Source organism: Heteronotia binoei, chromosome 4 (assembly GCF_032191835.1).
Source record: "Heteronotia binoei isolate CCM8104 ecotype False Entrance Well chromosome 4, APGP_CSIRO_Hbin_v1, whole genome shotgun sequence".
NCBI lineage: Eukaryota > Metazoa > Chordata > Lepidosauria > Squamata > Gekkonidae > Heteronotia > Heteronotia binoei.
Window position 1 is genome coordinate 2752929 of NC_083226.1, and position 12712 is coordinate 2765640.

The 12712-nt window shown below is 45.3% G+C and overlaps 1 protein-coding gene across 1 annotated transcript in view; it reads left to right on the forward strand.

Moving 5' to 3' along the window:
* Positions 1-384: 384 nt before the first annotated feature.
* Positions 385-12712, forward strand: part of KAT6B (lysine acetyltransferase 6B) — a 197804-nt gene continuing 185476 nt past the window's right edge. The window contains exons 1-2 of the mRNA XM_060236705.1: positions 385-540; positions 8006-8908. Coding sequence (XP_060092688.1) covers positions 8291-8908 — 618 coding nt within the window. The 5' untranslated portion in view covers positions 385-540; positions 8006-8290. The remainder of the gene's footprint in view (positions 541-8005; positions 8909-12712) is intronic.

Here is a 12712-nt window from a genome sequence, read left to right on the forward strand (position 1 = left end):
ATTGACGGCGCGCGCAGCTTGTGAGAAAGCCAACTGCATCCTGTTTTTGTTTCCCCTTGTAATCGGCGGCCAATTAGAATAGACCGGGCGTCATCCTCCCGTCGAGGGGGCGGGAGCTTCTCGCCAGGAGCGCTTTCCTTTTTTTACCTCGATGGGGTAGGCGGGGCTAAGGAGAGGCCTGATTGACGCGGGGGTCGTGCCCAGCTGGGCGTGTCGGGGAAAGGGGCGGGCGGCGCGAGGGTGATGGATGGGGCTCGCGTGCCAATGAGCTCGGCGGCGCACCTGGTAATCCTGTAGGCGGGGCTTGGGTTGGGGGGGCGGGGACCCGAGCCGCTAATGAGCCTTCATTGGGCCGTCATTAAGTGTCATCATGTCGGGGGCGCCGCGGCGGCGAAGCAAAATGGCGGCCGCTTGAAAAGGCGAGGGAAGGCAGGAAGGACGCTCCCCTCAGCGGGGAACCCGGCGGGGCGGATGAGGCGGCCGGGGCGGGAGGCTCCTCCCCTCCCCTCCCCTGCCCTGCCTCCGCCTCCCGCCGCGGAGGTGACTGAGCCCGTCGGAGCACCCCGCTCCCTCCGCCTCCCGGCAGGGATCCTGCAGCAGCCGCCGGTGCCCCTTTGGGCAGCTTGTGTCTGTGGCGCGCCAGGAATCGGGCTCTGCCTGCTAGGGGCCTACAGGGCAGCTGAGGCAAAGGCAGTGGTGTTTAATGGAGCAACAACAGCCTGTGTCCCTTTTGGGACAGGTTGTGCTTTGGGTGACTTCGAAGAGAGCGCTTGTGGTGCCTGCTGCTGCTGAGGATGTCAGGAATTGGGCCTCTGCCTCCTAGGAGCTTACAGAGCAGCAGAAGCAAAAGGCTGGAGGGACCCCAGCAGTGGTTTTTTTAATAGAACCGCAGCAAACTATGTCCATTTTGTGTTTATGTGCGGCTTAGAAAAGAGCTCTTGAGAGAGGGCACGTGATGCCTGATTCTGATAATGTCAGGAATGTTGTCTCTGCCTCCTAGGTGCTTACATAGCAACTTACAGCAACATCGGCAAAAGGTGGAGAGAGGGAACGTGAAGTCACACTACACTGAATAATGTGTTTTACATCCAGATTTTTACCGTGGAAGAATAGCAAAACTTCAGATGTAGAGCATATTATTTACTGTACCGTGAGCGCACCAGGAGAAATATAGGAGGGATGGGTGTGCGAGTGAGATTCTGTGCTGGTCGTGTGTTGAAATATGCCTGTAGAGCTCGGGAGAAGAAGCCCTTGCCATGGGTTGCTGAGGTCGTGGCAAGGCCTGGAGCGCTCCTGGCGTGGCAGCTGGTGGCTGGAGGTCAGCTCCTCTGGAGGGGGGACAACAGCAGCATCCATTTTGTGACATATTGTGTTTGTGACTTAGAAAAGGGTGCTTGAGAATGTCTGCTGAATGTCTCACTTGTGCCTGCTGAGAATGTCAGAAATTTGGTCTCTGCCTCCTAGGAGCTTACAGAGCAACAGAGGCAAAATGTGGAGAGAGGGAACGTGCACTCGCAGCCACTCTAAACAATGTGTTTTACATCCAAATGTTTACTGTGTAAGAATAGCAAAAATCCAGATATAGAGCATATTATTTAGTGTTGTGAGAACGCACCAGGAGGAATACAGGAGGGGTGGCTGCGCGAGGGTGAGCTTCTGTGCTGGTCGTGTGTTGACAGATGCCCCTAGAGCTCGGGAGGAGAAGCCCTTGCCATGGGTTGCCAAGGTCGTGGCAGGGCCTGGAGGTCTCCTGGAGTGGCAGCTGGTGGCTGGAGGTCAGCTTCTCTGGAGGGCGGACTCTGCTGAGCTCGCTCCCCAAACTCTGCCCTGCCCCCAAATCTCTTGGGCTTTCCCATGCCTGAATTGGTAACTCCAACTTTGCTCAAAGGAGCTTCTACTCTGTTGATCCAGTGTAAGGGAAGGAGAGAAGTTTTGGGGGAGGGGGGAGGATGGAAGAAGGCACTGTTTTTTTTGGGGGGGTGCTTTGTTAGGAAGGGCGGTGATTAGGGTGAGAGATGGAGGATGTGTTAATTTTATTTTATTTTTTCTCCTCACCCCCATCTTTGTGGAATTGTTGTGTGGCAAGTTAAGTGGGAAAGTGTCACTTCTTTGGGCTTTGTGGCTGGGAGGTGGTATGAAGCTGGCTGGCCCAGCCTGTTGCCAAATTTTGTCCTCTCTTGATTCTCCTATTCATGAACATCATTGCTGGTGTTGACTGACTCACAACCCTAAACAGTGCTTGACTTCTGTACCTTTGATGGCTATGTGTTGAGTTTGAAAATTGACTAAATGGAACATCGTGTGTGAGAGATGGAAGTTAGCTCTAGCTTTGACTACTGGCTTTTCAGCCAGTTTGGCTTTCAGCAGTTTGCATTTGAAATCAATAACACTGTGCAAATCAAATAAGAGCAACAAGTGTGTGGGTTTTGGAGAGGAAAGAGTGTTTGTGTATGCTGGAGAGATGGCTTTGGATAGCACTCAAACTGTGACACTTGTTCACAGTTGCAAGTTATCTCTGTGTTGAAGTCATAAATACGATGCATGTGCTTGTTGCACCAGCCCTTTGCAGGTTTTGTGTTACCGATCAGACACACTGTATGTCTCTTGTTCTGCAGCTCCGTCTTTCTCCTTTTCAGGTGGTGGGAAACCTAACATAATCTTTTGCTTGCAGGACAAGTTTCCAGTCATCTTGTGTGGAATGCGTGCTGCCTCCCTTCAGTTTCTGCTTAAGAAGATGTCTATCCACATATCTGGCCTATGTCTCTGTCTGCCTATATTTGTCCTACAGAGAATCTGATTAGGGTTGATATTGACTGCAAGACGGTAGCAGAATTCTGTTTGAGAAGCTGAAAGAGTTTCATACTACATGAAGTCGCTGAGCAAACTTTGGGTGGTTGTGTGCTGTCAGAGGTTGTGTCCTTTACCATTCCTGTGGCTTACTTGTGATGTCTAGATCAGGGGTGTCGAACTCATTTGTTGCAAGGTCCAGATCTGACAAAATGGGACTTTGTGAGGCTGGGCCATGCGTCTCATAAAATGTAATGCCAGGTAGTGGAGATATAAACTTTATAAAGGACACAAACACAAAGATTTTTTTAAAAACTTAAAATAAAACCTGCTTAAAACATTAGTGGTCTTGCATTGTTTTTTTTTGTTTGACTGTCTCTGATAACCGACAGCTCTTGCTCTGAGGAGCCTCAGCCAATAGATGGAAGAGAGACTTGGCTCAGTAGCTCTGCTGTGTGATTGAGAGAGCCTGACAAAGCAAGCTACTCCTCCCCCCTTCCTCTCCAAGAGAGGAGCCTCAGCCAATAGATGGAAGAGAGACTTGGCTCAGTAGTTCTGCTGTGTGATTGAGAGAGCCTGACAAAGCAAGCTCTCTCTCCCCCCCCCCTTCCTCCTCAAGGGAGGAACCTCAGCCAATGGAGAAAATAGAGGCTTTGCTCCGTAGCTCCTGTGTGATTGAGCAAGCCTGGCAAAGCAAGCTGTGACGCAGAAGGAAGCAAGAGAGAGGGAGAAGGAAGCAGATGACAGCCAGTTGTTTACAGGCATGATAGGACCCCTCTGGGGGCCTAATCCAGCCCTTGACACCCCCAGTCTAGATGTTTGATACTCCTTATGCTTAAATGTAGCTCAGTAGTTGCTATCAAGGAAGTGACCATATATATATACATTTTGTGGCTCCATAGAAAGGCTAGCTTGTAACTTTGTTGCTAATCTTAAAACACTAGTGTCAGACTAGATTCTGGGAGGCCTGGATTCAAATCTCCATTCTGCTGTAGAAGTTTGCTTAGATGATCTTGGGCCAGTCGCACATTCTTAGCCTGATCTACCTCATAGGATTGTTGTTAGGTTAAAATTGAGGGGGGGAGAATGATGTGAGCTACTTTGTGGTACTGTGGGGATGACGATTAACAAAGCAAATAAACTAGTTTTGAAAACGTGCATTTGATTAGAATAACATTTAAGAAGAATCTTGCCCATTTGCAACAAGATTTGTGTAAAGAATATAATTGGTGTATTTGTAAACTTTGTTTTGATATTTGTAGTGTAAGTGATTCTTGGTGATTCCTGGTGATTTATTCCTGGTGATTTATGATATAAAGTTGCTGAGAATTCTTGCTGTACTTCTGTTCATTGATACTAGACTTGTTTGCTTCCTTGCCTAGGGTCTCGGAAAGAGACTAAGTTGTACCTAATGCCAGCAGAGTAACAAATGCTGCTATTTCTTGAGAATCATCATGCTGCTTTTAGAAAATTATTGATTTCATGTGGCCATAGATGTGTGGTATTTTTTTGCCTGTGATGGGCCAGTAAATAGACAAATTCAGAAGAAGACTGCAGATTTATACCCCGTCCTTACAATCTTACAATCTCCTATATCTTCTCCCCCCACAACAGACACCCTGTGAGGTGGGTGGGGCTGAGAGGGCTCTCATAGCGGCTGCCCTTTCATGGACAGAGACTCAGAGTGGCCTACAATCTCCTATATCTTCTCCCCCCACAACAGACACCCTGTGAGGTGGGTGGGGCTGAGAGGGCTCTCACAGCAGCTGCCCTTTCAAGGACAACTCTTGCGATACCTGTGGCTGACCCAAGGCTATTCTAGCAGCTATAAGTGGAGGAGTGGGGAATCAGACTCCGCTCTCCCAGATAAGAGTCCGTACACTTAACCAATACACCAAACTGGCTCTTTAGTTGCTGTTTAATCAGTTTAATTGCTGTTTTCAGACTAGAAACAGGTTCATATTCCATGAGGATTTTTGTTGGATTCAGGGGCACCACCTGCCTCCTCAATCCATGTCCATCTTGGCCAGGGAAAGCCTGTGGGGACAGAATTCAATCCCCCCCCCATGTGAAATCATCAGTCAATGCCTGCATTTGGGGGCCTCCCAGGGGGGCTGAAAGAGGCAATGGTGCATCCACTCTTAAAGAAGCCATAGCGGGTCCCAGCACTCCTGGCCAGCTATCACACAGTGTTGAACTTTCCGTTCCTGGGCAAGGTACGTGAGAGAGAGGTGGCCAAACCACTGCAGGCTTTGCTGGAAGATGCTTCTAGTCTAGATGCCTTCAGGTCTGGCTTCCGACCCAGTCATGGGACTGAGACGGCTCTGGTTGCCCTTAGACAGCTGGGCTGAGGCAGGTTAGCGCTGCTGTTCCTTTTGGATCTTACAGTGGCCTTTGTCACGGTCGAGCATGACCTTTTCACCCACCGCCTTGCCAATGTGGGGATTCATGGGACTGCTGATCATTTGCTGTAAATCAACCCAGACCTGTTCTCATCTACTCATAGGGCTTATACTGTAATCTGAATGTCAGTGAGCAGTTTGGTGTAGTGGTTAAGTGCGCAGTTTTGCAGTTGGTGGTATCATTTGCCTCCACTCCTTCCATACATCCTGCAGCTGATATAAGATAAATGGGTTGACAGAGTTATTTCAGTTTGGTGTAGTGGTTGAGTTCGCAGACTCTTATCTGGGAGAACCGGGTTTGATTCCCCACTCCTCCACTTGCAGCTGCTGGAACGGCCTTAGGTCAGCCATAGCTATTGCAGAGGTTGTCCTTGAAAGGGCAGCTTCTGGGAGAGCTCTCTCAGCCCCACTCACCTCACAGGGTGTCTGTTGTGGGGGGAGAAGATATGGAAGATTGTAAGCTGCTCTGAGCCTCTGATTCAGAGAGAAGGATGGGGTATAAATCTGCAGTTCTTCTTCTTCAGACTCAGGGAGATGTTGCCATCGTTGTTTTACAACTTGCATATTGTTTACATTGTGAATTTTATGCTTTTATTGTGATATTGTATTTGTGTCTGTAACCTGCTCTGAGCCTGCCCTGAGAAATCCCATCAAATAAATATAAGTAATGGGCCTGTTATTGAGGGTAGATTGTGGGGAGCCAGGGCCTTGCGCACTTGGGAGAAAGGCAGGATACAAATCTGCAACTCTTTGGCCTTGCTGGTGGCATTCCTCAGGCTCATGAACTGACATAGTCCAGCTATTTTGCACAAACTGTCCTCTGCACACTGAAGAATTTATTGGCGACAGTATAAAGTAAATGATTACAGTCCTGCTCTCCTTCAGTGGATATTGTTTTTTGCTGAATTTTTTATAAACTAGGGAGTTAAGCGATGGTTTGGTAGTGTTGCTTGCATTTCTTTATTCCAGTTTATTTCTCCTATGATCATCCTACTTTTCATGGGATTTCCCTAACCTGGCTTAGTCTGGCCTTTTGAAAAGACTGCAGTTAAAGCACGTTTTATGCCATCTGGATGGGGAAATGTATATTTTGTCAGGTCCTGTCCTCATCAGCACTAATTGTTTTTGCTGAATTGACCATCCCTGTGGCTGCCATTTCCCCTTCCACTAACTATAACATGATAACAATCTATTTGCTGTGATCTATTTCCTACTAAATTCTCGGCTTTTAAAAAAAATCCTTTTCATTGAGGAGATGTAAGGGGAAAGGCTTATCTGCAGCAAAAGGAGCCGGAAATACTGTTTTAAAATGAAAACTGGGATTTCAGTAGTGATTCAGATTGTGATAGTTGTTGTAATGCTATATGTCAATTGCTGATTTAAAAACTGCCCTCCGGTAGCACAGGAGAATGCTGGTCATGGGATATTGAGGCAAGGGATGTGTGGGGTAAACTGTCATGTGGATGCTCCATCAGTAATGAAAAACAAGAAACCGCCAAGCATGAATCACAATAATTAACAAAATGCAACACTCTAATATTGTGAAAATATCTAGCCCAGGGGTGGCCAAACTTGCTTAATGTAAGAGCCACACAGAATAAACATCAGATGTTTGGGAGCTGCAAGAAGGAAGGAAGATAGATGGGGGAGGGATGAGGGAGAGAAAAGTGAAAAGAAATCAAGACTAACCTTAAATGCATTTTCCAAGTTGGTGGCTGGTTTGACTTGGGGAAGTGATTTAAAGAGAAAATTGCTTCGTCCAAGCCAGTCAGCAGGGTGGTGGGGGCTCCGAGAGCCACACAATATGTGTGAAAGAGCCAGTGGCTAGCAGCCAAATAAGCTAATAACTGAACAAAGTAGGTTCACAGGCACTAAAAATAAGCACATGAAAATTGATAAAATAAGTAAACTGTTTCCTCAGGGAAAAAAAAAAATGTCCAGAAGTGATGTCAGTAGACTTCCAAATTGTTCATACAGAAAGACAACAAAGAATCAGCAAAATAAAGATGCCTTTTCTGGATACTGGAGAACATTTCAATAATTTTTTCAGGCCATGTTGCTGCTGTGATGGAACCCGATTTCAGTGTTCACTGGACAGAGAGCTCCTAGGGCTTGGATAGAATCTCAGGTTCTCCTGTGGCAATGGAAGCTCCATGTGGAAGCAGCCTTGGGTAGTGCAGATGAATTGCATCCGGGGTCCCACAGATTGCACCGAGGCAGCAAACTTTCATTTGGGGAAGTTCAGTCCCACTGAACACCGTGGAGCTGATCGATAGGAAAGCAGGATTAGGACTGGGTTGTTAGAGAGTGAATATTCTATGCATGTTGTAATCACAAGGTATTTCTGCTCTGCAAGTCTGTAGGAAAGATAAGCAAGTCAGTTAATGTATGTTTTCTTTTTGGTGTTAAGAACTGCTGTTGACCCCAGATCTGCCGCCTACATTTTGAGGGAAGACTGTGACCTCTTCTATCCCCCCTGTGCAGGGCTTTTTATTTTGAGCAGGAACACACAGGAACGCAGCTCCGGCTAACTTGGCGTCAGGGGCTGTAGCCTAATATGCAAAGGAGTTCCTGCTGGGCTTTCCCTACAATAAAGCCCTGTATGGAACAATGGCAATGTCAGGGGGTGTGGCCTAATATGCAAATGAGTTCATGCTGGGTCTGCCCCTATGCATGTTCACACTAAGTTTAGTATAGAGTGGCTAGGTTTGATTCCTAGTAATTATTTTACTATATTAAGAATTAAGCAGACCTCTATTACATATTGAACTGTGATTGCCTAATTGTGGTTTTTTTTTCTCCTTTACTTCTTTTAGACTCTTGTGAAGACCTGGACACTTGAATTATCCAGATACACAAATTGAATTGTAGAGATTTCTTCCAGCTCGTATAAATGAAGTTATTCTAACTCTCCATGTTGGTTAAATGAGGAATTATTTTATACCTTTGAATCACTCCCGGTTTCTCAAGGATGGATATTTGTGTTCTTGTGCAGAGTGCAAAGAGTAGTTGATCATTCTTATGGTCTTGGAAGGCTCACAAAAACAATTAGGGAGGGACTCTATGGCTAACCCTTTGCCACAGGAAATTATTGGTCAACCATGGTAAAACTTGCCAACCCACTTTATACAGAGTGGATTCTTGAAGCTATACAGAAAGTTAAAAGGCAAAAGCAGAGGCCATCTGAAGAGAGAATTTGTCACGCGGTGTGTGCATCCCATGGTTTAGACAAAAAGACCGTTTCAGAACAGCTGGAATTAAGTGTCCAAGATGGTTCTGTTCTCAAAGTTACCAACAAAGGCCTTGCATCGTACAAAGATCCAGATAATCCTGGGCGTTTTTCATCCCTTAAACCTGGTGAGCTACCTAAACCAACTAAAGGGTCTAGAGGAGCTTGTAATGAACTTCGGAATGTGGATTGGAATAAACTCCTGCGGAGAGGAATTGAAGGGCTTCAGGAACCAAACGGCTCTTCTCTCAGAAACATTGAAAAATATCTGAGAAGTCAACATGACCTCACGAGTATTTTCAATAACCCCGTGTTTCAGCGGCGATTACGATTGGGGGCCAAACGAGCTGTAAACAATGGGAGATTATTGAAAGATGGACCTCATTATAGGGTGAACTATGGTGGTCTGGAAGGCAAAGGAGCATCAAAATATTCTGCTTTTCCTGCATCTCTCCCACCTGTCAGTCTTTTGCCCCATGAAAAAGACCAGGTAAATATGAAATGTCATATCTTTTGTAAAAGTATTCAAATTTGGCTTTCCAGAATTTGCATAATCTGGCTGAGCTGCAGTTGAGTTTTACTTTGCATGAATGGTACTCGTTCTGCGGCCTTCAGAGAGCCTCATTGGCAGTCATTGTTGACTAAAATCTGCTTTCTGTCTTTTGCACGAGACCTGCACTTTAGGAATATGGATTTATTGTTTATTCATATTTATTGTACGCTTTTACTCTGTATTGATGAGATGTGCTCCACGCTAACCCTGATTTTGGGAAATTGACAGGATAGAAATCAGATTAATAATAACAATTATATGTTATCATCATCACGGTTTCCCCATTCTGCTGCTGCTGGTGGTGGGTGTTTCAAAGTGGAAACCATCCACCAATCATAAGTCCCAATGGGCAGAGGCTTTGCCCAGTTTACTGAGAGATGGGGCAGGTGCCACTCATAAGAGTCGCAGGTGGCACGTCAAAGAGTTACTTGTGGCTCCTGAGTTAACGGAGTACCCTTGCTTTATTCTAATGAGCTCGTTTGCCTAATTCAGAGAGACATCTTTTCTGTTGCTTGGGATTTGAAGGGCATAGCACTCCTAATTTTGTGGTGGGTGGGGAATTATATTGTGTATGTGAACTCAGTGATACGTAAGTTTTTCATTGCTGCTGAATCGAATGTTTAGAAATCTGTGGCACCATTATTTTATGGTGCTTTGCTCTTCCTCTGCTTAAAAAACAGCTTACGTGTCTTAGGTGGTGTGGAACAGAGTTGGAAGTTAATGTAGCCTTGTGTAGCTGCTGGTGGTGTTTTGTTCACACTGCAGGATATGATGGCATGAAAACCTGGATCTCTTGTTGGGAAGTTCTTTATAGAAAGGGTGTGGAGCAGGTGGGCTGCTGGGTGTGGGGAGGGGAGGTATTTGTGGATTTCCTGCTGGACTAGATGATCCAGGAGGTCCTTTTGAGAACTCTTAAGATCCTATGAAACATCACTCTAGTTTGGATTTGTGTCTTAAATTAATTATTACTTTTTTTTCTTACGTAATGAGTACCGTTCATCTGCTAGATGGATCTGGTTAGAAACGATTTGGATATTTTCAGAACTCTGAAATGCTTGTAGCCAATTCACTTTTCAGAGAGTGTTCTGTTAGTTTCAAAGTTATCATGGGTTTGTAACATTATTTAAAAATCTTTGAAAGAACTTTACAGTTTCCCCAATGTATCAAGATGTCAGTAGTTTGTTAAGAAGTACTGGGAAATTCTGGTGAATGTGATTCCTTGATCAAACAGAACAGTTTTAAATAACAGGAGGTTTTTCTTTTGGTATAGACTTTGTGGAGCTATTACAAATGACTACTGCTATGTACTAAAATTCCATCTACTTTTTAACACTCTGTATTATATGGACATGTATTTTCCTAGTATACCTTGGGAGGGACTGTGGCTCAGTGGTAGAGCATCTGCTTGGTAAGCAGAAGGTCCCACGTTTAATCCCCGGCATCTCCAACTAAAAAGAGTCCAGGCAAGTAGGTGTGAAAAACCTCAGCTTGAGACCTTGGAGAGCCACTGCCAGTCTTAGTAGACAATACTGACTTTGATGGACCCAGGGGGGTCTGATTCAGTGTAAGGCAGCTTCATATGTACCTCTGATAGATTTTACTTTTTACTTCTGATAGAAGAGTTGTGCTTTCTATCTGTTCTGTGACTGTTATGATAAAACTCAACTCAACTGATACCTTGAAAGATCTTCTCTCATCATGTGATTCTGCCATGTTGTAGTTCTTTCTGGTTGAGATCTGTGAATCCTTTTATGCCCTTGACAGCCACTGGGCCCATATCCTACCACTCCACGCAGCAAAGATGGAAGATTTTCTCCACTTGAAGGGGTTTTGCTGCTGCTGAAAGGCTTCAGACTTAGCCGAGATGAGCTGTAGGGCACAAGCCACTTTGCCTCGTAGTTCAGTATATCAGGGTTGCCACTTTCAGGAAAGTCAGGGAAATGGAAATTGGTCAGGGAAAGTCAGGGAAATTGTGATTAAAATATATTCAAGCAGTGGATTTTTGACCTGCTGCTGCAAGACCATGATCTGTTCTTGTGGCAACTGGAATAGAGAAGTAGAAGGAAACAAGTAAAACTTAATGATGCCCTTTTCCAGCTCCACCTTTTTCTCAGCTCCACCCCCAGCAGCCAGCCTAATGTGTTTGCTGAGCTCTGTCCCTGCAGGATTTCCAAGGTCTGCCTGCTGCATTTGCAAAGCAAGACTAGTTTAAACATTTAGCAAAACATACAAACTTTAAACATCAAACTGTTTCCATCCCTACCTACTAGTACTGCATTTAACTTGCATATTTTTTCAGCTGAGACTTGTGTAGTTGTAGCATGGACCGGTCTTGCATTAATGCAACGCGACCTATTCATTTTTTAACTTGTGGTTATATTTGAGTGGTGGTCAGGGAAATTGACAAATCTTGCTCAGAGAAAGACAGGGAAATGAAAAATAAAATTTTAGTGGCAACCCTGCATATGTTTAATATGTGGGCTCCCTAGCATGGGGTTTGTCAGCACTGCGAAGCCTACCAATATCTTTCTGGTGCCTGACAAATGTTTTGAAAAGTGGGAGTAGCCAGATGGGTCTTTTGCCCAGCAGGGCTTCTGATTGGCTGTTGGATATCTAGTTGGCTGTGCAGGTTTTTTAAAAATTGCTTTGACAGCACCTGCCACCACAACACAAGGAATATTTTTAGGCAGTACGTTTATGAGTTCGATTCCAGCAGAAGCTGGATTCAGGTAGCCGGCTTGAGGTTGACTCAGCCTTCCATCCTTCCGAGGTCAGTAAAATGAGTCCTCAGCTTGCTGAGGGGAAAGTGTAGATGACTGGGGAAGGCAATGGCAAACCACCCCGTGAAAATTTTGGAATTTTGTGCTTGGTTCTACCTCCTACAGAAGCCATTTTGTGGTTGTGCTCCCCACTCAAAAAGGTTGGGGACCCCTGATTTTAGTAGAAAGCTGTAGAATGAAGTAGAAATACTTAGAGCATGCCCATTATCACCTGTACTTCCTAATGGTTGTCAATTGCTTTTCAACATATTGTTTGCAGTGTTGCCATTTTTTACATAACGGAGCATCTGCTTTTGGAAAAATAAACTTTCTTAACCTTTTCTCCAAATCAGCGTTGCAAAGTAGCAAGTCCAGGAGGCTTCTGTATTTTATACCTACTACCTGTGAACGTGCAGCCCAGGAGGCTCTGGGTACTGTTAATTCTAATGTCTGCATGTCTCTGAGCTTGCCCAGCTGCTCCCCTTCCCAAACAGATCTTTGGATAACATCTGCAAAGGTTACAATATTATTCTTGTCTCGTTGTCCCCGTGGCTGAGTGTGTCTTGGTGGAGGAAGCATGCCTCCAGCCTCTCTGGTCTTCTTGCATTGCTGCAAGATGCATCCATGTCCACTACGGTTGGATGAGTATGTGTATAAAATGTCACAAGGGCGTCAAACTCATTTGTTATGAGGGCCGGATCTGACATAAATGAAACCTTGTTGGGCCAGACTGTGTGTGTACCTATTTAAGATTAGGTAGCCAAGATATAACCTTTTTAAAGGACGCAGATAAACACCACTAAAGATTAAAAAAAAACCTTAAAATAAAACATGCTCAAAACATTAGCACTTGTTGGTCTTAAAGGTGCTTTCTTTGTATCTCTCTCATGGGATCCAGGGAACTGGTCAAAGGAAGCTCTGGCTCTTTCCCTCCCTCTGCATGGGACCAGTAGGGGGAGGAGCTGCAACCAATGGAGAAAAT